This window comes from Cervus elaphus, chromosome 16 (assembly GCF_910594005.1).
Source record: "Cervus elaphus chromosome 16, mCerEla1.1, whole genome shotgun sequence".
Taxonomy (NCBI): Eukaryota; Metazoa; Chordata; class Mammalia; order Artiodactyla; family Cervidae; genus Cervus; species Cervus elaphus.
The window spans coordinates 37136426-37157697 of NC_057830.1; the positions used below are offsets into that span (position 1 = coordinate 37136426).

Below are 21272 nucleotides of genomic sequence, written 5' to 3' on the forward strand. Positions count from 1 at the left end.
ATTAAGCACTTTTGGAACACTGTACCTTTAAAGTTTGTCTTTAATATTAATTGCTTTGGAAAACCAAAAATAGAAGAAAGACATCTATGGCAAAGTACATTTCATTCAGATTTGACAGCAGTAAAATACATCCCCTCCCCAAAATATTAGTGCAGTGTCAATTTTGTCTACGTAAATCACTTGAGGATAGTTTTGTTATGGTATGACTTAATAACCAAAAAAGTTTTAACTTGTTTAAAAAGTTTGTCTTGGACTTAGTCTTCAGTAATGCAAAAATGAAATTAAGCACTGTAAAAAGTCTTTAAAAATGAAGTTCTACAAATTTGCTTCCCATTTACAACAGTTTTCATTAACAGATAATGAATTAAGTGTAGACACAATGTATCCAGTACCCTTATAACTACAATAAAAAAAATCTCTAGTAGCATGTATATAGATCGTGATATCTTTAGGAATACCAATATATAGTCAAAATATGTTCATACAGAACCAATACCTCTCCTCAATGTAAAAGAACACTTTTTAAAAATAATTAACAAAAATACCAATTAAACAGTGGAACCTCATTTCATTTCACTGCGCCCAAAAGTATGACACAAAATATTGGCTTAAAGAGGTAGATTAAAAAGAAAAAGGAAACCAGATTCTCCATTCTTTGTCACTTTTATTCAGTAGTAGTATTTTTTTTTTCCTTATTTTCAGTGCCAGACACGGCAAGGAGTGATTACAGCCAACTGTTATTAAAACATTTGTTCGCAACATGTACCCCCTTTACCACTGACCCCAAACTGACTCGTTTGTGTGCTTTCGTTCTTTCCTTTTTATACCACCACCAAGACTGGGTGGAGGGGCAAGGGGAAGAGAGATGAAGGGGAAGAGTCCAGGAGGCCAGAGAGGAGGAATGCTACAAGCCACAGTAAGAATGAGCTGTATTTAATTTAAAAAAGGGGAGGAGGGGTGTACCCCACAAATGATACAGTAATGAGGATACACAATTAAATCCCATAAGCATGACTGAAGGCTTTCACTGTGTTTGACGTCATCACAATGGAAGGCATAAAAAGTGGAGTAAATCAATGTTGACACAGTCCAATCTAGTCCATTAGGCAAGATGGTGCAAGAAGTCATTTAAATTAAAAGTGCCCTACCCTTACCTAAATGGCTAGCAGACATGGAGAACACCACAGGGAGGGATCCACAGAGCTTTCTCCATGTAGCTATGGAAAATGTGTTGTCGAATGGCACATTGTCAAACACTGGAAAAGGGGCGCCACAATGGACCTCTCTCTTTTTTAAGTACGAATGCTAGATTCAACTATCTCAACTAAGCAGGAAGTGGGTTCTTCTGCTAGGAAGGCCAACCCTAATTCACTTTGTCTTGAAATATATACAGATTGTTTGTAGTAGCTACAGCAATGATATTTTCCTTGGGGTGCCAGGCTGTGTGCAGTATTTTCTTGTTGAAGTCTAGGCTGTCAACACTGATTTCATCTTTCTTTCGCTTGCCACTTGCACACACTTTGCGTGGCTTCAGAACCGTGCGAGGTTTATTGTTTTCTCGTGATGCTTCCAGGGTTATGTCTCGCTTTGTGTTCCGGTCAAACATTCTGAAGAAATTATTGTAAGATCCAGTCATGACAACACTGGAAAAGGAGACAGAGCATCCAGTCAAAAAAGGAACATGAGTTTTTGGTGAACATTTTGCTGGTGAAATTCTGCCTAATGCTCCAAAGCAAGAGCTACTGCAAGCAGATCTGGGTTTAGGGAGAGGGCTGCTGGCACCAACCCAGAGACCAATCACTGGAATAAACTAGGAATATGGTATTAGTTAACTTGTTGTCTATTCATGACTCCTATCATGACTGCCCAAACTGTCACCAAAGTTGAAAGCATCCTCAAGTAAGGCCTGTAGGTAGTAGTGAATGGTCTTAGTTGAAAACATTTACAACCCCAGTCTATGCAGTCCTCCAGACCAGCCAACCAACAACAAAACACAAAACTGTGGTATACACTTCTAAAAAAACAATGCTTTATTCTGATTTACATTATAAGCTACTGATGTTCCCAGGACATGTCAGGTTCAGACAATAGCTTCTTATGAATGCTTTTAAGAAATCTGCTTCAAAGAATATAAAACAAGTAGCATATATCATTTTTATTAAAATAAATCACTTAACCTAAACACTAAGTATATTGTAAGCAAGTATTTTTGACAGATATTTTTATAATTTGTGTAGTTTAGACTGGCATCCCCATGTTACCTGCATTTGTGAGGTCTTAATGGATTTTAATGGATTCTGACACCTAGTCTATAGCTATTTAAAAGGTGTTGCTAGCCAACATTTCTATGGTATTCTTGCCAAAAATGTATAACCTGAATCTAATCACGAGGGAGTATAAGACAACACTCAAATGAAGGAAAATTCTATACAATGAATGGCCTGTGGTTCTAAAACAAGCTGAGATCATGAAAGACAAGAATGAAGAACTGTTCCTGATTAAAGGAGACAATGAGATGGGACAAAGACCACGACTGAGGGAACGTGTGCTATTTACAGGGGTCTGAGCAACTTCACTTTCACTTTTCACTTTTATGCATTGGAGAAGGAAATGGCAACCCACTCCAGTGTTCTTGCCTGGAGAATCCCAGGGACGGGGGAGCCTGGTGGGCTGCCATCTACGGGGTTGCACAGAGTTGGACGCGACTGAAGTGACTTAGCAGCAGCAGTGGGTTAGACAGCAGTGCTGCACCCATGTGAATTCTTCTGCCTTAGATGCCCGCACAGTCATTATATAGGAGAGCATCTTGCCAAAACAAGTTTTCATGTCAGGGAAACAGTTTCCCTATGACGGAAGATGCTGTTTAAACACACGAAGATGAGCTGGCGCAGCTGCGCACTGCACCCTGCTCCAGCAGCACCTTCTCCTTTGTCTCCCTGACGCCTCGGGGGGCAGTGGTGTTCAAAGGCGAAGCCTGCTTGCTCCTCCAGGTTTACTGTGGTCAGCCTACTACCTGGCCTCATATAACCACCAGATAAAAATAATTTAAAAAATCAGACAACAGATAAATGATTCAAGTTCTGTTATCTTCAATAGCAGCATGAAACCTGAATCATTTCAGGCTTCAGTGATAAAACTATTGTTGAATAAAGTAATGAATACCTTGAAAGTAGGTTTAGTGATTCCAGAATTATGTTTTCTTTTAGTATTGTCTGTTCTCCTGGAACATAATGAATGGTAAATAAATACATGGAACAATAGACTGGTTCCAAATCAGGAAAGGAGTATGTCAAGGCTGTATACTGTCACCCCACTTATTTAACTTATATGCAGAGTACATCACGTGAAATGCCGGGCTGGATGAAACTCGAGGTGGAATCAAGATTGCCTGGAGAAATATCAATAACCTCAGATGTGCAGATGACACCACCCTAATGGCAAAAAGCGAAGAAGAACTAAAGAGCCTCTTGACGAAAGTGAAAGAAGAGAGTGAAAAAGTTGGCTTAAAACTCAACATTCAGAAAACTAAGATCATGGCATTTGGTCCCATCACTTCATGGCAAATAGGTAAACAATGGAAAGAGTGACAGACTTTATTTTTTTGGACTCCAAAAGCACCACGATGGTGACTGTAGCCATGAAATGAAAAGAGGCTTGGGCTTGCTCCTTGGAAAAAGCTATGACCAACCTAGACAGCATATTATAAAGCAGAGACATTACTTTGCTAACAAAGGTCCGTTTAGTCAAATGCTATTGTTTTTCCAGTAGTCACGTATGGATGTGAGAGTTGGAAAGTTGAGTGCCAAAGAATTGATGCTTTGGTGTTGGAGAAGACTCTTGAGAGTCCCTTGGACAACAAGGAGATCAAATCAGTCCATCCTAAAGGAAATCAGTTGTGAATACTCACTGGAAGGACTGATGCTGAAGCTGAAGCTCTAATACTCTGGCCACCTGATGCAAAGAACAGACTCACTGGAAAAGACCCTGATGCTGGGAAAGACTGAAGGTGGGAGGAGAAAGGGATCACAGAGGATTAGATGGTTGGATGGCACCACCAACTCAATGGACATGACTTTGAGTAAGTTCCGGGGGTTAAGTGATGGACAGGGAAGCCTGGTATGCTGCAGTCCATGGGGTCACAAAGAGTCAGACATGACTGAGTGACTGAACTGAAATGAATAATACTGACAACCAAAACTGAAAAGATTAAGACTTATCCTTTGAAGTAATGGTACACATTTTGATGACACAGTAAAAAGGAACTGTACTATGGCAAAGCTGTGGATTATAACAAGCCTCATCACTCATGGTAATATGGTTAAAATAATACCTAGAAATTACCTCTTCTCTGCTATGAGGTATTGATGTAGTATCCAGAAAAACTGGTGTGTAAAACTGCAAATGAAGTATCTCCACCTAAATATTTCTAAAACCAATTTAACAGCAAAGTAACAAACACACTGAAATTTCACTATTTTAACTACTGGTATATTAAAAAGGTGATTGATCTGGTCCATTAAAGGGAAAAATTAAAATTTATATATTAACATTATATCTAGAAGTTTCTGGTGTATTTTCACATTTACTTAGTGAAACACAATGTTTAATTTTTATCTCCCAATACTGCTGTAAGATTTCAAGGAAACCATGGGGGAAATGGAGTTGGGAAATGTAATTTATGTCAGTCAAAAAAACACATCGGCCATAAGTAAATGTGGCAATCATACTAGGAGTGAAATAGTAAATTTCTTTCCTCTAATAGAATTCACATTTGAATAAGATGTTCAGTTCAAATTAAAATCAACTTACCTGTCAGATCCATTCCAACAACATTCAAATTTGTCAAATATGCAGTCATTTTCATACAGTGAACAAAGTTTACTTCTGAGGTATTCATGCACCTGGGGGGGGAAAAATTATTATACACACACACAAATGTGTACTTAGCTTACATCACACGATCTACTGCTCTTGAAAGTGGAAAATGATTTAACAAGTCTATCTTTTTAAGAAGGAATATATAAACACATGGATTGAGTGAAGTCACTCAGTCGTGTCCAACTCTTTGTGACCCTATGGATTATACCCACCAGGGTCCTCCGTCCATGAAATTCTTCAGATCATATACATACTTTAATCTCATTAAAACTCAATTCTCAAAACAAAAACTCAATTCTCAAAACAAAAACTCAATTCTCTGAGAAACAGTAAAGGTATTGAGCTCCCCGTTCCACCAATACACATTTTTCTTTCATACAACTGAGAAATATACCCTCCTGGGGATGGCACATTTACTCTTCTTAAGTTTGACTAAAACAGTAGGCCAGAAAATATTTAAAATGGCACAGATGAGACACTGATTAAAGAATATAGAGCAATATTTGAATTTTCCGACACTTGATTTTCTATTGTTGATTAAAAAACATACAATACTGTGGCTTTACTTCCTTTTTAACTACCATTTTGGGGTATAACTAACTGAAGCCTACAGTATCATTAAGTGCATATGTTATACACTGCATGATCCTGCCCTGATCCAGTGATAAATTATATGGTTACTTCACATATGAATCATGGAAATATTTGACACACTTGTTATTACTTCCACACAGTATGTGCTCAGTCACTCAATCATGTCCAACTTTCTGTGACCCTGGGACTGTAGTCCACCAGGCTCCTCTGTCTATGGAATTCTCCAGGTAAGAATACTGGAGTGGGTTGCCATTTCGTCCTCCAGGGGATCTTCCCGATCTAAGGACTGAACCTGCATCTCCTGTGGATTCTATATTGGCAGGTGGATTCTTTACACTGAGCCACCTGGGAAGCCCGTTTCTTATATAGTATCCAAAGCTAATGAAAATGGCTGTTTTTTTAAGTTCAATTCTATATTCACTAGTTTTTCACAAAGGGATCAACTAGAAAATAAATTGAAAAAGTATTCTTAGAAATGATACATTTCTGTATTAATATTAGTAAATTACAAAGCAAAGTTCCAAAGTATTTGTTGTGATCATAAGGGAAAAAAAGGAGTCTCTAGCTCACTGTTCTTTTTCATTTAAATGAGAACCTTAAAATGAAGTAATGACAGAAAAGAACAAGTACTTTCTCAAAGCTTAGAATTCTCTAGTCTTTATGAAACAACCTAACATCATTTTAAGTGTCTGTTTTATCTTTAAGTATAATGGAATGATTCAGACCACTCTGTGTGACATTTTAGGTGAAAATCTGTTAACACAGAGGATTTACAACATTTGTGGGTTAGGACCCACAATGAGTACGTGAGGCAAATAGTAATGTTAACATTACCCTTCAATCACATAACCGGTCAGCTAGATGCTTATACAAACTCAGTGGGAGTTGAATCTGCACCTGCTACAGTGAGTGTGATGTGACTACTCCAATCACTAAGCCAGGTCAGCACAGGTTAAAAGAAACTGCACCCTGTCCCCGCTGTGCACATCTTCATTCTCTTCTCCAGAATAAAGGGACCCACGGGAGCAGCTTGGCTGACGAGGAGAATCCAGAACTGACATTCTACGACAGATGGGCAGCTTCCAAAGCTGTCTGCTGGGTGCTCACAAGCCCCTCTGCTTCAGCTTAAGACAACAGTTACCAGCCAGTTCACCTGACTGGGCGACACGCCAGGGTTAACCTCTCATTCAGCTAGCACTGTCCACACTCTATCTGGGAGCCTCTAGCAGGCCTGGCCATTCTCCCCGCAGCTCTCCCCAGACACCTTAATTCCATCCTCACTTCAAATGTCAATAACAGTAGTAAAAAAGTTATTATTGAAACAAATTGGTAGCTTTACATTTTAATTGTAAAACTACATAGAAAACACAATCTATAAAAGTAGGTATAAATTTAACATAAGGAAAAGCAGTGCATTCATGGATCTCTGAAGGAAAAAGCCCAATGGTGAACACGCACTTTGTACTGGGATTAACACATATAGGCTATATACTCATTGAAAGAAAGAATTCCAAATACCTGGTATGTTTCCACAGGCCTGTTTTCCATATTTAAGTCCCAAATTTTGACTGACAAATAGTCTCTAGTCATCATATATCGACCACTATGGCTGAATTTTACATCAGAAATTGAAGAGATGATTTCAGAAAAAAAAGACCTGTTACTGGGATCTTCAGGTTCTTCAAACACTAAAAACAAGCACAATAGGTTGGGACCATCTGTAATTACTCTGGCCTGGACAAAGCATTTACATAAAACATCATTCACAAACTTCCTAGCAGTGAGCTAAAAATAGGCTAGTAAAGAACTGGAAAACGTCTCTAAGAACATCTGTAAGACTGTAACCTCCCTGAGAGTGTTTCTTAGGAGAATGAGGATGACCCAACACTGAAGCTGAAGAGGCAGAAGCACATTATGCAGCACAGCACGTCCCAGAGTCGCACGGCTAATCCACCAGAACCAGACTCGGCTGCCACATCTGGCATGTGTCAGGTGTGTGGTCCTACATACACCTCACTGACTTTGCCTGTACCGTCACCACGAGACACAGACCACCTTCGCCATTCCCATGCATACCCAAAGTTTTGAGTGGTCAGGTAAAATTAGTTTGATAAGAAGTATGTTAACAGTCTTTGTAAGTTTTTAAAAAATTCAACATGAAGGTAAGAATAATGCAACCCCTGAATTTCTTAACCTTGTACTCTTCAAACTTAAACGAGTCAAAGAAACCTCTTCTCAGGAAAAACTCTTCCTAGGAAGCCCAAAACAGGAAGGAAGGGGGTGGGGAGAAGAGAGAAGGGAGGCAGGGAAGAGAGGAAATGTTCTACTTGCAGACAGGACTGGGGAACCCAACCCAAGTTCCCAAAGAATAGCACTCTATTAAAGTACATCCACTGGTACTCAACAGACGTACCCCACAGACAGTCTTCTGTGTTCTTCCAGTAGAACCTGTAAGGTCTCAGGCTGAGTCAGGCAGCTTACCAAAAGGTACAGGAGGTTAAGACTCAGGTGCTGTGCTTAGCCGCTCAGTCCTGTCTGACTGGGCAACACCATGGACTGTGGCCCGCCAGGCTCCTCCACCATGGGACTCTCCAGGCAGGAATACTGGAGAGGGTTGCTATGCCCTGCTCCAGGAGATCCCCCCAACCCACTGACTGAGCCCAGATCTCCTGCACTGCAGGTGGATTCTTAGTATACTGTTTGAGTCACCAAGGAAACCTATGTACATGTAGTTACCATGTCTGAAGACAAACAGAAAATGTTATCATTTGAAAATAAACTTACGTTTAGAATGCCTATCACAGAGGGCGGATGCCCTCATGTCACATAACCGAATTGTTCCTTTACTGCTGCTGTATACAAATGTGTTACAGCTGTTTGGATGGAATTCTGCAGCTGTAATCACCTCTGTCAGCTCTTCCATATTGGCAGGCTTGATATCCACAATATCTGGAGAGCATTTTATTAAGGAATTTCCACTTAAAAGAAAGGTCAAGTATAATTTTATATTTCTCAGATCTACAGCTCATTCACAGACACACGTATTAATTCTATTTTAGAATGTAGAGGGGTTTTTTTCCCTGAGTATGATATAAATCCCAGAAGACATAAACAAAGATTGATAGGCCATCATCCTAAATATTAAGAACTTACCATATTTCCAAACAAAACAAAAGGAAAAATCTGCAAGGCAGCACAACGGGGAAGCTGCACACAAACAATGGAGCTGATTTACTTGATATTAAGAAGGTGCTTAAAAAAAAAAAACTCCAATAAGAATACATGCAAATCCAAGAAAATTTTGGAAAAGAGCAAAAAGATGGTTGAAAAAATATGAAAAGTCTACTAAGGACGAAAGAAGCAAATGAAAACAAGAGGCCCTTTCACTGACTAGACCACTAAAGGTACAGGAAAACAGGCTCTTCGTGTGCATTACAGGCAGACCTTGTTGCTTTGCTTTGCTTTACCGGGCTTCACCTATCAGTTCACTGCACTTCACCTATGATTTACTGCATTTTTTATAAATTGATGTTTTGTGGGAACTGCGCATCAAGCTAGCCTATCAAACACCATTTTCCTAACATCAGCTCAAACCTTTACGTTATTATTACATTTGTTTCAGTGATCTGTGATCAGCTCAGCTATCTTTGATGTTACTACTATAATTGTTTTGGGGTGCCATGAACTACACACATAAGGTGGTGAATTTAGTCAACTGCTGAAAGGACAACCAAGGGCTTAGAACATTACATAAACTTAGTTGATAAAGCAGTGGCAGGGTTTGAGAGGGCTGATTCCAGTTTTGAAAGAAGTTCCACTGTGGGTGAAATGCTGTCAAACAGCACTGCAGACTACAAAGAAATCATTTATGACAGGAAGAGTCAAAATTGATGTGGCAAACTTCACTGCTGCCTTATTTCAAAGAAAACTGCTAGAGCTACCCTAACCTTCAACAATCACCACTCTCATCAATCAGCGACCTTCAACGAGGCAAGATCCTCCAGCAGCATAAAGATTACCGCTCGCTGAAGGTGCAGGTGATGATCAGCATTTTTCAGCAGTATTTTTAAACTAAGGTATACACTTTTTTTTTTTTTAAGACATAATGCAACTACATACTTTAACAGACTACAATATAGCGCTAACATTTATATGCACTGGGAAACCAAGTAATTCGTGTGACTTAATTTTAGGGCAGTATTCACCTTATTCTTGTGGTCTGCAACTGAATCTGTAGTATCTCTGAGGTATGCTTGCACTGGTAGAGTATGAACTATAGTACAGTGTTAATTTTTCAAATGATATCTATTTGGAAAGATATACATTAATAGCAGTCATGATAATGGCCATTTATCAAGAACTTAAGTACTTAAAAACAAACATGTATATACATTTCTATATATGTGTGTGTGTGTGTGTATCTCGTAATCACAGAAAATTTCTAGGAGGATAACATAAACAATGAGAAGTATTTAGACCATCATGCATCATGACTTGTACGAATCCTTTTCCAACCTTAATGAGATACTTTTATAATTAAAAACACTTTAAAGATAATACTCCACATATTTGTTTCTGTTACAAGAAACAGCTATTAAAATTTTTTTTTCTATTTTCATAGGTACAAAGAGAAAAATTCGTTATAATTCCAAGAATCCAAGTTTTAAATTGATACATTATACCTTTTATCAAATAATTTCACCCAGTGTTAAATAACTCATACACAAAAAAAGTGCTATAAAATAATAAGCTACTATATAAGAATCAAAACACACTAAGGAGAGAATGAAGCTAATTCCAGTATGAGGATAACATGCCTTCTTTACCTAACACCAAAAAAGGAAACCAAATGGATACTAAAACTCCTGTCTGTTATTTCCAGATGCCAAAGATTAATCCGCAAATCATCTGCAGATAAATATGTTTCATAATCACTATTAATAGAAATTGAGTTGATGTGATATGTATGAGCATTGGCAAATATTCTTCGTGGACTGGCCTCAACCATTAGATCCATGGGCCGAAAGACTGGCACCTGTCAACAAGACATGAAAAAGAAGTGATTACAAAACACTCCATTTCTACAAGAGGACTGAAGGCTCAGGAGACTTCATTACTCCAGTTTCTGAGGTAACATTAAACAGCATAATACTACACAAATTTAGTTTTATAAAGCAACTGATATTGATTGCTTGAAGTGTTGACATGGGAAGAAAAATGAAAAACAAATATGCCTTCCTTTACAGACAGCAATACTATCAAAATTTGTAGTTTTTCCTAGTTTCAATCTTTTGTTTGAAAGACTTGCAAAGCTAATAAATGTTTATAATTTGCAAAACAGAAAAAGAGACACAGATGTACAGAACAGACTTTTGGACTCTGTGGGAGAAGGCGAGGGTGGGATGTTTCGAGAGAACAGCATTGAAACATGTATATTATCTGTGGTGAAACAGATCACCAGCCCAGGTTGGATGCATGAGACAAGTGCTCGGGCCTGGTGCACTGGGAAGACCCAGAGGGATTGGGTAGAGAGGGAGGTGGAGGGGGGATCGGGATGGGGAATACATGTAAATCCATGGCTGATTCATGTCATTGTATGGCAAAAACCACTACAATATTGTAAAGTAATTAGCCTCCAACTAATAAAAATAAATGAAAAAAAAATAAATAAATAAAGTGGCTAAAAAGGAAATCAGCCCAAAGCATCAAATTCTTGGTATTTCTCATTGCAACTAGAAGATTTAGTCCATTTTTACTTTTTTGATCTCCAAAAAAGTTAATCTTGAAACTTAACCTTCTAATAGCTGATAACCAAACCATAAGAACAGGAGAGTGTGGTGGCATAGTAAAAAACAAAACAAATCAAAACACAGTCTTGTGTTGAGTCCTGGTTCAGCCCCTGGCCACAGTGAGACTCGTCTGTAGGTCGGGATCTGTTTAAAATTTGAGTCTTTAATGTTTTCTCTGGTTACAGAATCTTGGGAAGCAGCAGAGTGTAATTATTCCTATTCATGTTCTGTTGAGGATCTAGACTATATAATAACAGTACAGAAGACTATTCATTGGAATCAGAATTTTTTTTTAACATGTACTTACACGTAGTGTAGTGACTGTAGTAGGATCTCTATACCTTCCATCTTCCTCTTTCAAGTTATACCCTTCCGGTCTTTTGTCCCTTTCACTGATTTTCCATAACTTTATTGTTTTATCTGGGGAAAAAATAAAGAAAGTCTTAAAAAATGAGAGATTAACCTTGACAGAAGAAAAACATTTTAATATCTATTTAAACATGTGATTTCATATCTGACCCAAAAGGATCCCAAGAATAAAATCCCTGACCTGACTTAATAAAACACAAACTTTTTACTACCAGGTGAATAAAAGCATCTGTACATATAAAAATAGCACAGAAATAAAAAATCTGTTTATGGCACTCATTAAATATCATTTAATATTAAAGTCAGGTCACAGCCAGGTCCCTACCCTTCAAAAATTATTATAGCTAGAGTGGGCGGGGGAAACTGTGTGTGTGTGTGTGTGTGTGTGTGTGTGTGTGATTATAGCTAGAGGGGGCAGGGGAAACTCTGTGTGTGTGTGTGTGTGTGTGTGTGTGTGTCATTATAGCTAGAGGGGGCGGGGGAAACTCTGTGTGTGTGTCTGTCCATCCCTTGGAGGAGGGCATGGCAAGTATTCTTGCCTGCAGAATCCCCATGGACAGAGCAGCTGGCGGGCTACAGTCCATGGGGTCACAGAGTCGGACACGACTAAGTGACTAAGTACATGCTTAGTCATATGTCTATACATGCGTAACGCTTAATATTAAACTTTTACACAAAAAAGCAAAGTCGGTTAAAATGGCCTAGGTGTCAGCCACTCTGTCATGTCTAGCTCTTTGCCACCCCACGGACTGTACAGCCCACCAGGCTCAGTTCTTCCTAGTTCACGGATTTCTCCGGGCAAGAATACTGGAATGGGTATCCATTCCTTTTCCCAGGCTATCTTTCCGACATAGGGATGGAACCTGGGTCTTCTGCACTGTAGGCAAATTCTCTACCATATGAGCCACCAGGGACTATTTAGAATAAAAATGGTAAGGTTATCTATCTCCCTTGGTCCCACACTTCCTAGCAGATGCTCTCAAAAACTCCACAAACTTCTTAACAGGTATGGATGGATCTGTTTAAAATCTTTCTTTTCCTCTGTTATATTTGTGATTCAATTCAAGTAAGTACAAGGGCCTGAAAATAGTTTACCAATTAAAAGCATACGTCCCCAAGTCCTTCAAGACAAAATTATTCAGGATCGAGAATATATAGTGTTTTTTACAATAAGCTTTGCCTCCGAAGTAAGTCTAGAGTTAGAGAAAAGTTGCAAAGAGCACTCAGTGTTTCCATATACTCTTCACTCAGTTTTTTCCTAATATCAGCATACATTTGTTAAAACTAAGAAATTACCATTCCATGTTACCCCATTCGCTAGACTTCAGACTTTACTCTGACTTCACCAGGTTTTCCACCAACGCCTCCTTTCTGTTCCAGGATTCAAACAACACTGTGTGTAGCTGTCAAGTCACCTTAGTTTCTCTGCAACAATTTCTCAGACTTTCTTATTTTTCTTCTTCCTGACAGTTCTGAGAAGCACTGGCAAAGTGTGTGGAATGTCCGTCCACTGGGCATGTCTGTTGTTCCCTCATGATCTGATTGGGATCACGGGGTATCAGAAGAGCTGAGAGTGAAGTACATGTATGCACAGTACTGACGTGACTTCCACTGGTGATCACTTGGTTAGGAAAGAAACTGCCAGGTTCCTCCACTGCACACTCAGTGTCTCCCCCTTGGAAATGAGGCACTAAATCCATCCATGTCTGATGGGACCAGTTACAGTCGGGCAAGCAGGAGTGTCCATCCACATGTTATTTGGAATTCTCTGTAACAAGCATCCTTTCTCCCCACTTATTTATTTACTCAATCAGCCATCTACATCACAATGGAATCAAGCACATTTATTTAACTCTGTGTGCCCAAGTGGCCCAGTGTAAAGAATCCACTTGCCAACACAGGAGATGCAGGTTCAATCCCCAGGTCAGGAAGATCCCCTCGAGTAGGAAATGGCAACCCACTCCAGTATTCTTGCCTGGAGAATCCAATGGACAGAGGAGGCTGGTGGGCTACAGCCCATGGGGCTTCGAAGAGTCAGACACAACTGAGCATGCATGCCCATTATAAGCTTAAAACTGCACTTACAAAATGCCACATCTTAATGGCCCTTCATAAACAAATGGGTATACCAGAATATGAAAAGCAGTGTACAGAGTACTTTGTAGTGCTCCATCATATAGAGACATGGCAGGACCTCCGCCAGCCTGGCCACCCTCTGCCCAGTGGAGAAGCATGCGTAGCACCACTGTGGGTGCCCCCGGCAGAGATGACATGTACACAGAGAACAATGGCCAGTTTACTGGCTTGTGGCTGACTATTGCATCTGACGCCTATGTAACTGGGGTTTTCAATTATACTGCAGTTAAGGTATATGTGTTTTCTATGTGCCATTTGGTTTACATATATTTATATAAATTAGGTAAAGAACGACAAATTTTAAGAGTATTTAACCTGTCCGCAAATCTATCATATAAATGAGCCATGCCTGAATTCTACATTTTGGGAGAAATTATCATCTAAAGATTATGAGGATGAACCCCCTCCAACACCACCACACACACGTTCCCATGATTTCTTATGGCCTGCTCAAATTTGTCATCCTTATTAAAGATCCAGATAAAGAAATCACAATAAACTTATCAAACATTTCAGATAAGATGTAATTAGTTTGTGGTTCCCAGTAATGTTACAGAAAAAAAAAAAAAGAAAGAAAAAGAAAAAAAATACTGGGTAAACAGATTTTTTAAACAAATTAAACTTCAGAACAAAAATTTTAAGATAATAAAATCTGTGCCTTAGAGTGTGCTAAAAACTTTTAATGGCATAAACAGAAGACCAAGAAGTACTACACAGTATCAGTGCAGTGCTTGTGAATAGGCAGGTTGGGAATTAAAAAAAAAAAAAAAAAATCAAAACTTTTATGCTCTACAGTATTTTTAAAAACTTTTCTTGGCTGTGCTGCTGGGCTTGCAGGTTTGTTGTTTTCTTTTTTAAAAAGATCTATTTATTTATTTATGGCTACACTGGGCCTTGTTACTGTGAGCAGGCTTTCTCTACTTGCAGCAAGCGCTTGCAGGGGTGGGGGCGAGGCCTACTCTCTGGCGTGGTGTGCAGGCTTCTCACGGTGCTGGTCTCTCTTGTGGAGCATGGGCTCTGGGGTGCTTTAGCGGTTGCAGCCCACAGGCTCTAGAGCAGAAGCTCAGTAGTTGTGGCACAAGGGCTCAGTTATTCCACAGCATGTGGGATCTTCCTGGACCAGGGAGCGAACTCGTGTCTCCTGCACTGGCAGGCAGATTCTTTACCACTGAGCCACCAGAGAAGTCCAGCGGTTACTTTTACCAGGAATTTTGGGCCTGTAGTTGGAGGGACATGAGAATAATCAAGCTCCAAAAACCTGCACACAAGAGTATGTACATATACTCATTTTCTGTGAAGAGGGTTATTAGACTCCTCAGAGAGAATTGTTAGAGTTAAAAAGTTAAGAACCACTGCTCTACCTGTTTCCTGACACTGTGAATACTGATATCCAAAGTGTTTCAGAAGCTCAGAGTCCCAGTATTCCCCTCACCACAGAGGGTTAGAACAGGGAAAACAAATGCTACCAAGTTTCCTTTGTAGATGTGTGGCTTTTACATACAATCCAAAAAGCTTCTTATTAATAAGCTGTTAAGACAACCTATTCACAAGTGAACTTTTATCAGTCATATGTTCAAAGACCCATGGTCAACAGATTTTAGAGCTGGATGTTTTTGCAACATAGAGAAACTGAAGAGAAATCTGAGAAAGGCAAAGGAGGTTAAAGAGAAAGAGAATAAAGTCACTTGAAGAAACATTAAATGAATAAAGTTATAAGAAGATGACTATGAAATTATTTAAGTAAAAACCATCTGGGAAATACTTGCATAGTGATGATCACAGAAAACCAATGCAAAGATGAAGATTAATTCTGATTACTCAAAGTTGGAACGTTTGCTCCCATTTTCCATCAGTCTCCCCAGTAGTTTTCTAACCTTTCTGTGAGTATAAAGACCCATTACACTATGAAGAGAGAAAGTACAGATATTATGCTGTCTGTCAGAGAAAACTATACCAGATAATATAGAGATACTGCTCAGATTTAACAGAAGTTAACATTTTTCCTATTTGCCTTCTCCTTTTCAAAGAATAAAGCTTTTCAGATGCAGCTCAAGTACTTCTCCTCCCATCCCTTTTCCTATTCTCAGCACTCCCAGATACTGTGGTATGTAAAATTTTGATACTTGTTACATTCTTCCACATTGGACTCTACTTTTAGCACATAAAATAATACAACTACCATCCCAAAAGCTGTGTTTTACTTAGCATTCATTAATAACAACAAAAAACCCCAAACATGTGCAATGCATTGTGTATTGCCCTTAAAAATAAGCTGTATTACTAATCAATGATTTTTCAAATTTACATACTCCTATTTGGGGAACACTGTTTATTCTGCCCACACAAAAACAGTACTTAGACTCACATGACCCCTGACCCAGTCCCTGGAATTTCCAGTGGTCTTTCCTCCCACTGAGCTCTTGCCGAGTTCAGTGTCTAGAAAAGCTGGGCTGATTATATGATGCCTTATTTATTTCACATCACAGAGGAAACCTGCATGGATGACATGCAGAGATATAAATGAAAACTGAGAGATGAAATGGGGTTTGCTTTCAAATAAGACTGAAAAGGCAGGGTAAGAAGTACCAGCGAAACACAGCTGGGGATGAACTGAGAACTGCTGAAGCTGGGTGTTTGGTATATGGGACTTCATTATGCTACTCAGGCTTGTATTTTAAAAATCCCCCTCTATAAAAAATAAAACAATTTAGCCTGTAAGAAGTGAACTGCCAAAATTACTATGAGCAAACACACCTCCTGAGACATTTACTTCCAAAGCAGAAACACATACTGCATGCGCGCTTAGTCGCTTCAGTCGTGTCCGACTCTCTGCGACCCTATGGACCACAGTCTACCAGGCTCCTCTGTCCATGGGATTCTCCAGGCAAGAACAGAGAAGTGGGTTGCCATTTCCTTCTCTACAATAATACATATTATTTGATGTCAAAGAGCAGTACCTGAAGTGCTATTTGAAAAAACTTAAAGTTAACTGTACAAATCTAAACTGAACCAAGATTAGAAACCGATGTACAACACAGCCTCCATTTACAATGCTGTAAATTACATGCTTAAATCATTATCTCTATGTATTTTTCTTTTAATAAGAAGAGAGGAAAATGCAGTTCATGTTATCAGCCAGTGGTATCATTTTGTGGAATGCACTTCCAAGAATTTGACACAGTAGGTGAGAAGGCCTAAGGTGGATGAAGCCAGCACTTAATGTTTTCTACTGTGTCAACCAAAGTCACCTGAGTTTGGATTCTGCAAGTGCTAAAGAATGGTGAGTTCTAGATGCTAATATCTGATTTTACTAATACCAAGAGGATGTGAAAATGGAAGTCTCCCCCAATCCTTGTTCCAGCATCAAGAAGCTTCTAATTTAAATTTTTACAGACTGGCTACCCAAAACACCTGAAGTACTCCTCAACCATGCTAATGACTCTCTCTTAGACCCAAATCCACAGGGATAAGCCAAGTCACAACTCAGGTAAAAATAAGAACAAAAGGAAATGACCCACTTCTTAACCTGTCTTAAAGGACTTTAAATTCTGATAGAGACATTATATAATTCTAACCTTCATTTAGTAACTCTTCCTACAGAAACAAGACAGTATGGCAATGAGGCAACTCCAGTTTGTGTCCTTCTTGAACGAGGATCAAGTAAGACGAGTGCTCTCCTAGAGTGTCCTGGAGTGGGGACCGTCCTTTGACAGTGTTTTGCATTTACAGTATGAAATACTCTTTGGAGAGTTAGGCACACTTAAAAAGGAAGCGGGAAGGAAATGAACACATACTGAGCACTCACTGTGTACACCAGGAGTCATCGGCTGTACTCACCTCAACCAGGTGGTAACGCAAACCCACCACCCAGAGTGTGCAGACGAGGAGACCTGAGCAGGGTCAGCAACCCGCCCAAGCCTCCTACGCCAAGAAGGAGCAGGAACAGGATCTGACCCAAAGCAAATGTAAATCTCATTCTTTTTACTACAAACTGTGTGTGTACTAAAGAACAAGGACACCTGAGGAGCTCTTTCTGAGAATTTAAAAACTGAAAGAAAATAAAAAAGGAAAGACAAAAAAAGAAGAGTTTACATTCTATATGGGGAAGAAATATTTCCAAATGTCTATCTCCAGAGCCCTCTTAACAATTACTCTTCTTTGAACAGGGGAAAGGAACCCACAGGACATGTGCACACAGCAGGTTTATGAAAAGAAGAAATGTACACTCACCGTTGGTAGACAATAAAAACTGAGCAGCATTTTTCTGGGGCAACCACCTAATTTTGTTGATCTTTTCTTCTATTTCTAAACTTTTCAAGTAGTCAAACTCTGGTTCATGGCTCTGAAAGGTGCTGTAAACATTATATTCTCCTCTGCTATGAGACTGGATTTTGTTCTAAAATGGAAACAAAAATATTTGGACCGGTTGAGAAATATTTCAAATTAATCAAACACTTAACCAGTTCTAACAGACCTTGTATCATCTTATATACAATTCTATTGTTTTTTGTATTTAAAGCTTCCAAGGAATAAATACAAATGCTTGAAAGATAAATCCCTTTACTTAATTAGGCCCAATTTATTAGGAAAAATGATATTAAAATATGGATCCTTTTGACTGCTACTTTACCATTATATATGACATACTTAATAGAGGACTACTGAGCATACATAACAAGTTTCATCCAAAAAGTAAAGACTAAATAAGAAAAACTCATCAGAAACAGCAGAAAGAAGGATGAGGCACACCTTCTTTCTCTGCCTTTCTCATGCCTGCCTTTAGGTCATTTCACTGCTGGAAAGCTCTTGAAGAGAAGAGCCCTCATAAGTGCAACGGCACATTTGACTCCAACCTCCCCCACTCAAGACCACATTTACAGGGCTGTTTTACTCACTGAAACCACATCCAACTCTACTCAGCAACAAACACTAACCCTCCTTAAATTATCTTTCTTAATTATGAGCCTAGCACACACCAATGATTTATTTCATTTAGTATCAGTGCGAATGAATATAATTTAAGCTATTGGAGAGAGACTACTTGTGAACTTCTTCAGTTAACACTAATATCTTAGCAAAAATGAAAACTGTAACCATTTCTAGAGTTTCACTTACTAATCCATCATCACACAATCAAAAACCTTTCCACCAAAAACATTAAATGTCTAGTTCAAAGAACCAATGTAAAAATAGTTTAAAAGAAAGGTAGTATTTATAATCAACTATTTTAAGTAAATATGAATTAACAAATGAAATGTTTAAGATGAAGTGATACTAAGAATGGCCTGTTGGTCATTATTATTACTCTCCTTATAAAAAGAAAATCTTACTGAATCATTATCTCATAAGCATAGGTTTTAGGTTGTTTTTTCCAGTAGCTTGATTATCTGGATTGATCATTCATGGTCACAGTTGTATTTGGATTAATTATTATTGAGTGCGTTTACCAATACTGAGAATGCAGAACACATCACAGAACATAATGCACACTGGGGATATGGAAAGGGTAAAATTCAAACTGAGAATCTTGGTCTCATTATAATACTCTTACACCAAATCTAATAACCCAACCCATTTAATAGCTATATGCCAATATCTCTTTAGAAGAAATTCCATATATCTTCCACTGAAAATTACTCAGCCTCAAAAAATTTGTCATATTATTCTCCAAGAAAGTTACAATCAACAGCAATTCAATTTTTAATATGAATGCTATTTTTAATGTAAGCAAAAGACTACAGTACTATGTACACTGGGTCCCAGAGATATACAGAGATTTAATAACACAGAATCTCTGCCTTCAGGTAACTTGTGTATATGAAACTTTAGTCAAAAGTAGAAACTAAAGTCCATATAATTCAGGTAGGCCTGAATTCAGACAAAAATGGAAGTGCTGGACCAGGATGGTCTTTTCACTAAATAGTTTTTGGTTAATTGGTTATTCATATATTCAATATAATAAAACAAACCCTGACCCCTACTACACCCACCTTAAGCCACTCATATAAACTGATTCCAGGTGAATCAGGAATATACCTGTAAATGCTTCTAGTACAACACCATCCAAGAGAGCTCTCTGCAACAATGGAAACAGTCCTCATCTGCGCTGTCCAATATGGCAGCCACCAGTCATATGTGGCTGTTGAGCACCAGAAATGTAGCCACTGTGACTAAGGAAGTGAAGTTTACATTTAACTAATTAAATCCTAAATAGCCACATGGAGCTAGTAACTACCGTACTGGAAAGCACAGATCTAAACAATAACGGGAATATATTATCTTCCTGGACCTCGGGGTAGAGAAGTATTTCTTTTACAGGAAAGAAAACACAGTAAGTCTAGAGAAAAACATAGATAAACTGAATTATATTAATAACCTCTACTTATGAGAATATCATTCAGAAAAATAAGACGGTAAGTCACAGAATTGCAGATACTTCCAACAAATACAACTGACAAAGGGTTAATATTCAAAAGGTGCTAAGCCTACACATCAGTGAGAAAAACAACAGACAATCCAGTAGAAAAAAGTGCAAGAAATTTTAGTAGGTACTTCACAAAAGATGATACCCAATGGCCAACAAACCCATAAAAAGATGCTGAAACTCAGTATTAATCAAGAAAGTACAAATTAAAACTATAACAAGACACCCTCATAATCTCAAAATGTTTAAATTATAAAATCACAAAGCATTGGCAAAGACGTGGAAGAGCCAGAATTTTCACACATTGTTCATGAGAATAAAATGGGCAGAACCACTTTTTACTATTGTTCGGTTGCTCAGTCACGTCTGACTCTTTGCGACCCCATGGACTGCAGCACACCAGGCTTCCCTTATTACTATGTTGTTGTTGTTTTTTTTTTTAACTATGTTATCTTAACAACTTTTTATTCTTTATAGCTGAAAACTGAACCAACCAAAACATACGCATCTGTAACAGAATGGATAGATTGTGGTACAGAAATACAGAAGACCACAATATAGTAATGAAAGTGAGCAAATTATTACACCAACAAAAACTGAGCAAAAAGGCCAGATACAGAATATTTAGTGTAGATTCCAAACAGTTCTAAAACTACAGGCCAAATTAAGTGTTAAAAAACGTATAAGGAGGAAAGAGAAAGGAGTTGCTTGGAAGGGGAATGAGGAGGGTTGATGGAAGTTGGGAAGTTCTGGCTCCTGACTGAGATATCTGCTGCATGATAATCCACTAGTGTTTTGTGCATTTTTCTGTGTATATTTCAACACAGTTAAAAAAAAAATAGCATACAAATTGTGTAGCCACTTTGAAAACAGTATGGGGGTTTCTCAAAAATGTAAATAATAGGGACGTCCCTGGCATTGCAGAGGTTAAGACTATGCTTCCACTGTAAGGGCCATGGGTTCAATCCCTGGTTGGGAACTAAGATCCCATATGCCACATCGAGGAAAAAAAAAAAGAACTACTGGATGATCCAGCAATCTGGGTATAAATCCAAAAGAAGTAAAGAGGAACCTCAAAAGAC

At 38.6% G+C, this 21272-nt stretch overlaps 1 protein-coding gene across 4 annotated transcripts in view; it reads right to left on the reverse strand.

Annotated features, from left to right (window-relative positions):
- Positions 1 to 644: 644 nt before the first annotated feature.
- Positions 645 to 21272, reverse strand: part of PPP2R2A (protein phosphatase 2 regulatory subunit Balpha) — a 77709-nt gene continuing 57081 nt past the window's right edge. For all 4 annotated transcript variants that reach the window (XM_043927171.1, XM_043927170.1, XM_043927169.1 and 1 more), the window contains 7 exons: positions 17997 to 18162; positions 11569 to 11681; positions 10330 to 10507; positions 8257 to 8421; positions 6991 to 7160; positions 4810 to 4901; positions 645 to 1643 (listed from right to left, as the gene is read on the reverse strand). In XM_043927171.1, the coding sequence (XP_043783106.1) occupies positions 1364 to 1643; positions 4810 to 4901; positions 6991 to 7160; positions 8257 to 8421; positions 10330 to 10507; positions 11569 to 11681; positions 17997 to 18162 (1164 nt within the window). In that variant the 3' untranslated portion in view covers positions 645 to 1363. The remainder of the gene's footprint in view (positions 1644 to 4809; positions 4902 to 6990; positions 7161 to 8256; positions 8422 to 10329; positions 10508 to 11568; positions 11682 to 17996; positions 18163 to 21272) is intronic.